Source organism: Pseudorasbora parva, chromosome 2 (assembly GCF_024679245.1).
Source record: "Pseudorasbora parva isolate DD20220531a chromosome 2, ASM2467924v1, whole genome shotgun sequence".
In the NCBI taxonomy this organism is placed as follows: domain Eukaryota; kingdom Metazoa; phylum Chordata; class Actinopteri; order Cypriniformes; family Gobionidae; genus Pseudorasbora; species Pseudorasbora parva.
The window spans coordinates 25,390,699-25,403,892 of record NC_090173.1 but is presented as its reverse complement, the minus strand read 5'-3'; the positions used below and the strand labels follow the sequence as shown (position 1 = coordinate 25,403,892).

The 13,194-nt window shown below is 37.4% G+C and overlaps 1 protein-coding gene across 1 annotated transcript; it reads left to right on the top strand.

Moving 5' to 3' along the window:
* The first annotated feature begins 1,032 nt into the window (after positions 1-1,032).
* Positions 1,033-11,599, top strand: itgb3a (integrin beta 3a). Its single transcript, XM_067428876.1, has 15 exons — positions 1,033-1,225; positions 1,462-1,547; positions 1,879-2,083; positions 2,980-3,232; positions 3,334-3,496; positions 3,791-3,952; positions 4,988-5,083; positions 5,196-5,285; positions 5,557-5,688; positions 5,888-6,317; positions 8,015-8,237; positions 8,410-8,507; positions 8,876-8,986; positions 10,005-10,171; positions 11,395-11,599. The coding sequence occupies exons 1-15, from the start codon at positions 1,165-1,167 to the stop codon at positions 11,458-11,460; spliced, it is 2,343 nt and encodes a 780-aa protein (XP_067284977.1). The 5' UTR covers positions 1,033-1,164; the 3' UTR covers positions 11,461-11,599.
* Positions 11,600-13,194: the final 1,595 nt, after the last annotated feature.

The window sequence follows — 13,194 nt, the reverse complement described above, 5'->3', positions numbered from 1 at the left end:
TTCTGCATTTTTTTGCCTGTGTTTTGGTATTTTTATTAGTTTCTGTACTCTTTTAGAAGATGTGTAATAGCGTCCCCTACCATACAGTGAAAACACAGAAACCCAAATATTTCCATCAATGGAAGGGAAATAGTTAAATGCTTCAATTTACTACATTATTGGATCTTAATCATAAAATGTGTAATTTCCAGTAAAGTATATAAGTAAAATGTTACTCTCATACAGGAGTGAAGTGCATAAACTGCCTTGAAATATGCTGAGAATGCCATCAACATAAGTGAGGTGAATGTTTGGCATGCTTTTCTGCAACACTGCCACTAGATGGTAGCAAACACCTGGTTCAACTTCTTAAACGTCTTAAACTTAATAAATATACATATAAAGATAAAACAAACACAAATAATGTATCGAAAAATAGAAAATATGGCCAGAATAATAAGTAAATGCCCTATTTTAGTAAGATGTGTTCTAAAAAGGTTCGATTTGTTTTAACAGAGGAAGCTGTTGGAACTTATTGAATTCCATACCGTGCCTTAACAACATGTGTTTGTAAATGCTAATTTAACTGGGAAAAAACGGCAACACTTTAAAATAATGTTTCGTTTGTTAACATAATGTATTAACTTTCATAAACTAACCATGAACAATACATTTGTTACTGTATTAGTTAATCCTTGTTAACGTAAGTTAATACAAATCCAGCATGTTTGTTCATGTTAGTTCACGGTGTACTAATGTTAACAAAATTTTAATGAAGTATTAGTTAATGTTGAAATTAACATTAACATAGATAAGTACATATTTTACAAGTGCAGTTCATTAGTTCATGTTAATATTAACCAATGAACCTTATTGTAAAGTGTTACCGACAAAACAATAAGCAAAATGTACGATAGGCCTACTAAATTTTTATTTTTCTCGTAGGCTATATATTTGGACTCATATTCACATCCTTTTTATTAGGGTGGCTCAGTCTTAACTTGCCTGTGGTTGCACATTTCTTTGCGTCTTGGTGAAGCATTACATTTGCGAAATGTTTAAGCGCATTAGGTCATCTGTCCTTACATGTCTTGGGAACGGTAGGCTACACTCCCAGTTTATACATCAGATGAGCAGATTGGAAACGGAGTGGCTGCAGGAGGCCTGTATTTTGATTCTTTTAAAATGGGACTACGTTTGATGGAAGTTTGGATACCAGTTTTACTTCTAATTTCCTCAGCTTCGAGTAAGTTTGCCTTTTGTTGTTGGTTGTTTAGTTAATGACAATTGTTTCTAACCCAATCTTTAAAGAATGAGAAGAATGTGCATGTGCTGTTTTTTTATTAGCTATTTCCTACATTTGATCACCCTTTCACTTGTTTTAACACACTTGAGAGGCTGTAAATGGAAGAAATGTCTAAAGGCTAGAAGGAAACAATTTAAACTAAGCATGTGAGATTAACGAGAGTCTTGTTTCTCTAGGCTCCAACATTTGCACTTCCAGAGGAGTGAGTACCTGTAAAGAATGCCTGTCGATCCATCCGACCTGTGCCTGGTGCACTCAGGAGGTAGCCTAATAAACACAATGTCATCCACAAATACATACATCAACACTCGCACAGACACACAAACGGCGGCTTAAATGATCAATTCACGAGTTCCCACTTACATCAAATTAAATAGAGTAAAGATTATGCGTATTTGGCGTGCTGTCCAGGGGAGGGCTCCGGGCTCGGATTTTTGCCCGAACCCAGAGTATCCCCCCCTTTTAATTATCTGACGTGCTCCCCTTGTTAATTAGGTTTGATTAGTTGACGGCTCCGTTGTTTAATTATCTGTTAGTCCTCCTCCCGAAATTAGTTAATAAAACTTCACTATGTGTATGTGTGTGTTTGTTAGATCTTCGAAAAGGAAGGGTCAGGTTTGTCCAGGTGTGATCTCAAAGACGGTCTCATTAAGTCTGGTTGTGGCGTGAAGTTTATTGAGTATCCAGTTAGCAGCATGAGGATCCTGGAGGACGTACCCCTAAGTATCAAGGCAGGGGTTTCAGCCAGCGACATCACTCAGATCCAACCACAAAAAATCCACCTGACCCTCAGGCCAGGTATGCTACTTCTACAAAACAATCATAATGTTTATTACAGATACATACTCCCATATTATATTTAACACTGCAATCCAATTACATATTTCTCTTCTCTTCTCTTCTCTTCTCTTCTCTTCTCTTCTCTTCTCTTCTCTTCTCTTCTCTTCTCTTCTCTTCTCTTCTCTTCTCTTCTCTTCTCTTCTCTTCTCTTCTCTTCTCTTCTCTTCTCTTCTCTTCTCTTCTCTTCTCTTCTCATTATGACAAAGAATGAGAAGGGAACTCCCTTCACTTCTCAAAATTAAACCCTGATAATATATGTATAATAGTAACATTTATATTCTTGATCTGTGGTCTCCCAGAGGGGACATTTTTTTGCAGTTATTATTATTTTTTAACCACAATGACCACTGAAATAATACCACTGTAACAACAACAGCAATAATAATTTATTATTATCATTATTATTATTATTATCAATGCTGAGTTTAAATAGATTTTTATAGTCTTGATGTTTGGGGTCCCAGAGGATAAAACAACAACATGAATTTTGAAATTATTCAAAAAATTAAGTCTTTAAATTTAGTCTCGAAATTAGTTTTATATGTTACTGTGACCAGATCAAAACCCACTAGATATATATTATATTAATTATAATATTTTTAAAGCATGTTACTGAGTTTCAGATTTCAAGATCTGTTTATGAACAGAGCTTGTACGAGTAGAACAAATCATTAAATTTAAAACGTATATGTGTATAATAATAAGTATGTTCGTTGTGCTAGTAAAAGGGCCATATTGTCTCTCAGACCCCAAACTGATCATGTTCTAAAAAAATACATGTCTATTAGGAAAAAGAAGTCAAAAAGTAGATTTTTGTCTATTTCTAAGCCTTTCTTCCCTCCCATTTCTTTAAGACGATTCAAAGCAATTCACCGTCACTGTGAAGCAAGTAGCTGATTACCCAGTTGACCTGTACTACCTGATGGACATGACCAATACCATGAAGGATGACCTGCAGAAGCTTTATGCCCTTGGCAATGATCTGGCCAACGCCTTACGTGACGTCACCAGTAATCTACGCATGGGATTTGGAGCTTTTGTAGACAAAACACTCTCACCTTATATGTACATGTACTCTGAAGAAGTCATCAGGAACCCATGCCATAAGTAAGCTCAAGTTCATCTCACATTGGCCTGTAGAAAAGCACATGACATTTAGGACGAGTGACTAAGTTTATTGATTGCTGTCTCCCTGTTGTGTTGTGTAGGTCTTTTGAACCCTGCCCACCACAATTTGGCTATCGTAATATACTGTCGCTGACGGAGCAGGTAGAACGGTTCACAGAGGAAGTGAAGAAACAGAAAGTGTCCAGAAACAGAGATGCCCCTGAGGGCGGATTTGATGCTATCATACAAGCAGTAGTATGCAAGGTAAAAATCCATTACAAATAAATCTGAGTAAAGCTGTTTGTCAGTTTGTGGTCCCAACGCCTAAAGGAAAATAGCATTTTGAGCTACATTTTAATTATTTATTAGGAAAAAACATACATACAACATAAACCCTAGGATATGCATGAGGGAACGAATGTATCCTGTGATTGGATTCTACAAATGAAACAACACTATGATACACCCTCACTCGATAATTATCTCTTTATTTTGTGTCTGATCATTTTCATCCATTCTCTTTACCTATCTATATGACCTTATTTACCTTTCTTCTAGGAGAAGATTGGATGGAGGTCTGAAGCATCTCATTTGCTGATCTTCACAAGTGATGACAGAAGTCATTTGGCTTTGGACGCCAAGCTGGCTGGAATTGTCCAGCCCCATGATGGAGAGTGCTATCTCAATAACAACAATGAATATGACAAGTCCACTATACTGGTCAGCCAACATTTATTGGACAAATCTCTCTTTCTTTCTCTCACCCTATGTCTGTATGTGTGTCTCTCTCTCTCTGTGTGTGTGTAACCTTTCAAAAATAATATATTTTTAAATAAATGAATACATTTGTCAGGAAGGATTTTAAATATATGCTATTCTTTGAACTTTCTATTCATTGAAGAATTTCTGAAGGATTATGTGACACTGAAGACTGGAGTAATTATGTTGAAAATTATTCAGATTAGCCATCACAAGAATACATTTTATTTTAAATAAATAAATAAATTATAAATTATAATTATATTTACACAGGAATAAATTTAAATATATTAAAATAGAAAATGGTTATTTAAAATTGTAATTATATTTCATAAATAATATGACTGAATTACTGTATGTTTGATCAAATAAATGCATCCTCAAAAACATAAAAAAATCTTACTGACCTCAAATCTTTAAAGATAGATAGATAGATAGATAGATAGATAGATAGATAGATAGATAGATAGATAGATAGATAGATAGATAGATAGATAGATAGATAGATAGATAGATAGATAGATAGATAGATAGATGAATAGCTCGATCAGTACACTTGCAGACAAATCTTACTTACTTAAAGGGTTAGTTCACCCAAAAATGAAATTGATGTCATTAATGACTCACCCTAATGTTGTTCCACACCCGTAAGACCTCCGTTCATCTTCAGACACAGTTTAAGATATTTTATATTTAGTCCAACAGTGTATGCAATAGTATGCACATTATACTGTCCATGTCCAGAAAGGGAATAAAAACATCCTCAAAGTAGTCCATATGTGACATCAGTTAGTTTATTAGAATCTCTTGAAGCATCAAAAATGAGCTAACCCTTTAACTCCAGGGCTAACGCCCGTGTTTCTTGGGAATATCCTGGACAAGTTTTCTCTTCTCTTTCTCTTCTCTCAACCTCTTCCACCCAGACAGCCTTAATATATACAGATGGATAGATAGATAGATAGTATATAATATGTTGAATTTTATGTGTATTTGTAGGACTATCCTTCACTTGGCATGATCACGGACAAGATATCTGAGAATAACATCAACCTCATCTTTGCTGTAACCAACCCTATGGTGCCACTATATCGTGTGAGTTTCTATATTATTGTCAAACACAAACGTACAACACGTTTGTGCATAACAAGATGCACACATTTACACACACTAATGGGATGTTTTCATGTTTCCTGCATTCTCACAGAATTACAGCGAGCTGATTCCTGGCTCTGTGGTCGGAACGCTGTCTAGAGACTCTGGAAATGTTGTGAAACTCATTCTGGATGCATATGCGGTAACTCACTTTGCCAGGAATTAATACAACCTCTTGAGTTGTAAGAACTTGTTGCTTGTGAGACTTTTTTTTTTGCTTTGAATTTTTATGTGTTCTCTGATATCTTTAAATGTGTTTCGCCAAACTAACTAGATATTAGCATTTCAAATACATACAGTGTCCAGAGTCAGCGTTAAACATACTTTGTTTTACCATTACAGGCCAGTAGGGCTTAAACTCAAATAAAGGGAGAGAGGTTGACCTTTGATCTTTGTGCCATTTGTCTTTGTAGAAGATCAGGTCTAAGGTTGAGCTGGAGCTGTTGGATGTGCCGGATGAGTTATCTCTGTTTATTAACGCAACATGTCCGGATAAAGACAATCCAGGTGTCCGGTCCTGCGACGGACTCAAAATCGGGGATATGGTCAGCACCTGATGCACTCAATTAGAAAGTTAGCCACTATATAGTTTGTGTGCATGTCGGTATACATTAAAATCAATATGTGAGGTTTAATTTAAACACTGATCAAGACAAATAATAGACTTACATTTGATAGATGCTTTTATCAGAAGCGACTGGCATTCAAGACAAATGTTTTATCAGCTCATATATTCTCCTGTAGGTTTCATTTAACATTGAGGCGAAACTTCACGGCTGTCCCAAAGAGAAGAGTCGGACCTTCATTGTGAAGCCGTTGGGCTTTAAAGACACCCTTCAGGTCACTGTGGACTTTGCTTGTGAATGTAGCTGTCAGCAGTCCTCCGTGCCCGCCAGCCCGTCCTGCCACCACGGCAATGGAACACTGGAGTGCGGCGTGTGCCTGTGCGATCCGGGCCGCCTGGGCTCGCGATGTGAGTGCTCCGAGGGCGAATATAAACCCAGCCAACAAGACACCTGTAGCCCCGATCCAAAAACGCCGACCTGTAGCGGACGCGGATACTGTGTGTGTGGCCAGTGTGCCTGTCGCTCGAGTGATTATGGGAAGGTTTGGGGGCCGTACTGTGAATGTGATGACTTCAGCTGCCTCCGTTCCAAAGGACAGCTGTGTTCAGGTAAGGTTGGATACAATGGCCTTGACTCTGAAAATTAATAAATAAATAAATAAATGTAGCATTGCATGTTTTTCTAAGGGATTATACACAGATTTACAGAGATTGCAATGATTTTAGTCATTGCAGAGGCAGTGTTTCACTATTAGGTAATTTAAGCCACATTTAAAACCAAACAATGACTAGATTTATGGATGGATGGTCTTCAGCTTTTCATGTCTGTGCACATTACCTGCTTAAGAGTGCCAGCAGCCTGAGGCCTGTCACATGATTTAGGTTGCTCACCTCATTTTCTCTCTTCGGTTAAACATTGAGTTAAATGCATGAAATAATGTATTGGTTGAAAAAGTGAGACTTATAGTAAAATGTGTGATAGGTATTGCTATTTAAATATGAAAATAGTTTGAGTAGACAATAGCTCAATATCTTATAGTTGGTGTGTTGGTGGTTGAAGTTTTCATGTTTTATAGGGACTTTCCATAGACATGATTTTTATACTGTAAAAACAGTATAGTATATCCCCTAACCCAGTCCCTAAACACAACTCTTCACAGAAAACCTTCTGCATTGTTGCATTTTTAAAAAACATCACTTAGTATGACTTATAGGATGATTTTCTCATACGGACCAAAAAATATCCTCAAGGAAAATGATCTCTGGTATTGCCAACTGTCCCCAAACTGTTTACTAGGACCTCACACAATGAACACAACAGTGTACAAACCAGTGGCCAGTTGCATATTCTGCTTAGACTATTCTTACAAGTTAGTCATAGATTTTTTTTTAAAGTTACAAACAGATAGATTGGTCTAATTTTAATCTGAAAAGTAAGACTGATTACACCTTGGCTGACTGTTAGGGAGTCAGGCTAGTTCTTAAGACTCAGTCTTATTATAGTGACTGTTTATGCAACTGGCAACAGTCGAAATGTTCTGGTTTGTACTTCTCTAAGGAAATATATATTTATATATACATACATTAACTACTGGTCAAACGTTTGGGGTCAAGTGTTTTTTTAAACTTTTAAATATGGCACTGAATTTATCAGAACAGCCGACTGCACAGACATTTATAATCTTACAAAAAAAACTTTTTTAAATATATTCTGTTATTTTGAACTTTCTATATTCATAAAATGATCCTGAAAAACGGCACAGTTTCCACAAAAATAAATAAGCAGCTTAGCTGCTTCTCACATTAATAATAATAAGAAAAAAAAATTTTAAACCGCAAATCACATTTTTTAAACCGAGGATCATGTGACACTGAAGACAGTAAAGGAGTAATGATGCCGAAAATTCAGATTTGCCATCACAGGAATATTTTAAAATATATTAAAATAAAAAGTTATTTTTAATTGTAATAATAATTCACAATATTACAGTTTTACTGTATTTTATATAAAATATATGCAACCTTGGTGAGCATATGAAACCTTTTTTTTATTTACTTTTGAACATTACTCATATTCATGTTTCTGAGATGCTTAAACTGTGGCCACTCAAAGTCATATATAATCACCATGAACGGTTGTTGTATCGCAAGAGCTGCTTGTAGATTCTTCAGAATTTCAACTTTTATTTTTCATTGATAAAACCATTTTGGGTGAAGAAAATTCTCATGACCACGTTTAGCAATGGCCTAAGATTTATTTCCTATAAAGTCATTAACAGCCATTATATGTTTATTGTCTCTGTTAGGTAATGGTGAATGCAACTGTGGGTCCTGTCACTGTAGTCCTGGATGGTCAGACGAAAGCTGTAACTGTTCGACCCGCACAGACACCTGTATGGGGATTGGAGGAATGCTCTGTAGTGGGCGTGGCCACTGTGTGTGTGGTGTCTGTGAGTGCACTCAACCAGGAGCCTATGGATCAACCTGTGAGGATTGCCAAACCTGCCCAGATGCCTGTACCATCAAAAAGTGAGTGTGTCAGCAGGATTTTCCAGGGTGAAAGTTTAGAATATTTGTGTAAAAATCAATAGACGATGGTATATCTTTATTTAGAGAGCATAATGTTAGTGTGTGGTCACTGAGTGAGTATGTTTAGATGCTTTTGTTCTTACTTAAAGTAGATTGATGTGTGCGTCTGCAGGGAGTGTGTGGAGTGTAAACACTATAAGAGAGGGGATCTGTTTGAGAAGAACTGCAATCACTTCTGCAGAGATGAGATTGTGCTGGTGGATGAGCTGGGTAATCTCTATCTCCAACAATCTACAATACATGCCTCTCAACTGCAGTAGCCTATATAAAGCCTCTTTAGACTACGTTTTTTAAAAATGTTTTTGAAAGAAGTCTCTTATGCTCACCAAGGCTGCATTTATCTGATCAAAATACATTAAAAACAGTAATACTGAGAAATATTATTACAATTTAAAATGTTCTATTTTAAGTGTATAAATCTTATGTATAGTATATAACAGCAGTATTTTGACTTCTGTTAATAATGCCATTATTTACCTAAGCTTCATTTGGCTATATTTGACTTAAACTTGAGTTCATTCAGTGTATTTTGTTCAGTAGTTGTTCTTGCTGAGTTAATAATCATCTGTTCTCTCTAGTCTTTCATGAGACGAACTGCAGCTACAAGGATGAGGATGACTGTGTTCAGAACTTCCAGTTTCATAAAGATGCCAGTGGAAAATCCTTTCTCTATCTTCTTAAAGAAGCAGGTGAGAGGAGAGGAGAGAAGGGTAGATAGTATGTGACAAGTAGCTGTCAAACATAGCTCATGCTAATAAACTCTCTGTGTCTCTGTGAGAGATGGGCATATACTGGCTGTACCTCTCCTGCTGTCAAAGATTCTCTCGCAGCATCTGAAATCAAATACTTCCTTACTATATAGTATGTGAAAAATAGTACGCCAAAAGAGTAGCCTAGTATGTCTGAATAGATAGTATTCAAAAACAGTAGGTGAAAAGTCCCCAGATGACCTACTTCTTCCGCATTCGATGGACGGAAAAGGATTTATAATTGGTAGTGAAGAAACGCAACTGCCGCTGGTAGGTCACACAACAGTAAAAACATGGCGGATAAGGATCTACTTGCAGCAGTTTAGAGTTAATAAAAAACATCCCACAGCACAGGATACATTGTGGAGAAACAGAAATCCAGATGATAATAAAGAATGCTCACGGTCTTGGTCCGGATTCAAATGAACTCTGGTGCAGTTCGAATTATATATGAAAGCAACACAAACCAAAAACAGGAAGATGAGATCCTAACAAAAACGGAATGCTCAAGCGTACATGTTTTTTTTCTCTTCATAGTTGTGATGCTTTCACAGTTCGGTACAAACGTCAGAACCGCGGCCCTTTGCAGCAGATTTTAATTCGGGTTTGTGTCTCCGCCATGGCCTCTCCCTGAAGGCCCTAGACCCGCCATGGCCTCCCCCTGAAGGCCCTAGACCCGCCACCCGAAGGGTCTAGGGCCTTCAGGGGGAGGCCATGGCGGGTCTGGAGCCTCGGGGGGGCCATGGCTCTGGCTGGGGGCTTGGCTCTGGGGACTGAACAGAGGCGGGAACCTGAAACAAAGGAACATGTGACTAACACAAAACCAGGAAACACAGGGGAAAAACCAACACAGACAGACTAAACATGTGACAGATGAGTTCAAATTGCAACTGAATATAAAGTATAATTTTTTTATGTTTATAATTAGTCATTTGTCATTGCTGGTTTATTTTTACAGAGTGCCCAAAGGGTCCTGATGTGTTGGTGGTTGCTCTATCAGTCATTGGTGCGATCCTGCTGCTGGGTTTGGCTGCACTTTTGGTGTGGAAGCTCCTGATCACAATTCACGACCGTCATGAATTTGCCAAGTTTGAAGAGGAGAAAGCTAAGGCTAAGTGGGAAGCGGTGAGATAGGCATACATACCTTTCAGACTGTAGAACCATTATTTAGGCAACAGTGTTACTTTGTCTGAGATTAAACGATTCTAGACTCTGAGCATTCTGAAAGGTCTGAGAGGAAATAAGATTATATCACATATTTGTGAAAAATAAAACATCCTGTTAAGTCTCATCAGCATTTCTCTTTATGCAGTATCAGTATGCTGTATCAGTAGAGTCTTACCTTTTCTTTTAAGACTGTTGCGTCTTATTCTTATTCTCATGGTCTAGCCATGTTTAATCTCTGAAAAAATAACAGCTAAGAAAAGTTTCTATAAAGAACCTTGGAGGGTTCTGTCAGGTACTTCATATATAGAACCAATCAGGGTTCCCATCATGGGATCATTTTATGGCTTTAGTTTTTTAACAAAATTTAGCTTTAGCATTCTGTCCTTTTTTTAGGGTGTCATCTGCCTTGTTTGGTGTGTACCAGGGTTCGGATGGCAGCGTTTACACATGTCCAAATGAAACGCACTAAGGGTGTGTACACACATGGCATGTTTTGGTTAAAACAAACCCTGGTGCAATTGCTCTGTTAGTGTGGTTCATTTGAACATGTGTGAACGTGTTTTGTTTTTGTTTTTGTCTGGATGAAACAAACCAAGTGAACCGTACTACAAGTGTGAACACACCCTAACAGAGCAATCACACCTGGGTTTGTTTTAATTGAACCAAAGATGCTAATTGTGAATGGGGTTTTTATGGAACCCTATTGAACCTTTTTTTCTAAGAGTGTAGAAGCACATGTAATATGATTTTAACTTTACAATAAGGTCCCATTGGGTAATGCATTAACCTACAACAAGCAATACATTTGTTAGTGTTTATCTTTGTTAATGTTAGTTTATTTAAAATAAAATAAACTCACTGCTAGTTCAGGTCCATTAAATATTAATATATCACTTTTGATTTTTTATTATGTATTAGTAAATGAGTAAATAAATGTAACATTAAGATTAATAACTTCTTTAATTCTTAGGTCATGTTAACTACTGCAGTTAACTAATGTTAACAAATGTAAAGTGTTATTTTGATAACATTTAGGAAAGATAAGGTGACTCATTCTCGTCACCAAGTGGTCAAAGTGGGAAGTACAGATGTGCTTGTGGTTAAGTATGTATCTAAAGTATGTGCATAAATATGAGCTCTGCAGACCTGGTCATTATGAAACTCTCTCTCTTGTCTTTTAGGCTAATAATCCGCTCTACAAAGGAGCCACCAGCACCTTCCAGAATGTAGCATATCGTGGCAGTTAAGAATAACATCACACCTGCTTCTGTCAGAAACAACTACTGATCATCTCTACAACACGTCTCAACCAGTCACAGCTGGTTTCACCCAGGCTTGTGACTATTTATAACTGTGGTGACTAATGCAGAATGTACCCAAAAAAAAATTTGTGGAATTGTTAGACAATTAAAATGGTACCGTTCAAAAGTTTGTGGTTGGTATGATTTTTTTAAAACTTATTCAGCAAGGATACATTTTAGACTTTAAACATTCTATTCAATATATTTTTTAATCATACTTTCAACAACTAAAATAAATGCGCAGCAGAAATTTTCAACATACATTATATTGCTGAAAGTAATAGGACACCTCTCCAAATCACTGAATTCAGGTGCTGCATTCACTTCCATGACCACAGGTGTATAAACCAAGTGCCTAGGCATGCAGACGCTTCTACAAACATTTGTGAAAGAATGGGTCGCTCTCAGGAGCATGGTGAACTCAAGCGTGGTACCGTCAGAGGTTGCCACCTGTGCAATAAATCCATTCGTGAAATTTCCTTACTACTTAATATTCTACAGTCAACTGTTAGTGGTATTACTGTATACCACTCAATTGGGGACAACAGCAAATCACAGAGTGGGGTCAGCGCATACTGAGGTGCACAGTGTGCAGAAGTCAAAGCTACAGACCTCCAAACTTCGTGTGGCCTTCAGATTAGCTCAAGAACCGTATGTAGAGAACTTCATGGAATGGCAGAGCAGCTGCATCCAAGCCTTGCATCACCAAGTGCAATGCAAACCGTCAAATGCAGCGGTGTAAAGCATGCTGTCACTGGACTCTAGAGCATTGGAGACATGTAGAGATGGGTGAGTTTGGTGTGGAGGAACTTGACTGGCCTGACCTCAACCTAATAGAGGTTATAACCTAATAGAGGTTGGATGAGAAGGCCTGCAAGCCAGGCCTTCTCATCCAACGTCAGTGCCTGACCTCACAAATGCGCTTCTAGAAGTATGGTAAAAACACTAAACCTTGTGGAAAGCCTTCCCAAAAGAGTTGAAGCTTTAATTGCTGCAAAGGGTGGGACAACTCCATATTAAATCCTACAGATTAAGAATATGTCATTAAAGTTCATGTAAAAGCAGGCGCCCCAAAATCTTTGGCAATATAGTGTATACTAATATGTTCAATAATAAGAAGAACTGATTCCTGAGCGCCAAATCAGCATACAGGTCCTTCTCAAAAAAATAGCATATTGTGATAAAGTTCATTGTTTTCCATAATGTAATGATAAAAATTAAACGTACATATATTTTAGATTCATTGCACACCAACTGAAACATTTCAGGTCTTTTATTATTTTAATACTGATGATTTTGGCATACAGCTCATGAAAACCCAAAATTCCTATCTAAAAAAATTAGCATATCATGAAAAGGTTCTCTAAACGAGCTATTAACATAATCCTCTGAATCAACTAATTAACTCTAACCACCTGCAAAAGATTACTGAGGCTTTTAAAAACTCCCAGCCTGGTTCATTACTCAAAACCGCAATCATGGGTAAGACTGCCGACCCGACTGCTGTCCAGAAGGCCATCATTGACACCCTCAAGCGAGAGGGTAAGACACAGAAAGAAATTTCTGAATGAATAGGCTGTTCCCAGAGTGCTGTATCAAGGCACCTCTGTGGGAAGGAAAAAGTGTGGCAAAAAATGCTGCAAAGAGGTGACCGGACCCTGATGAAGATTGTGGAGAAGG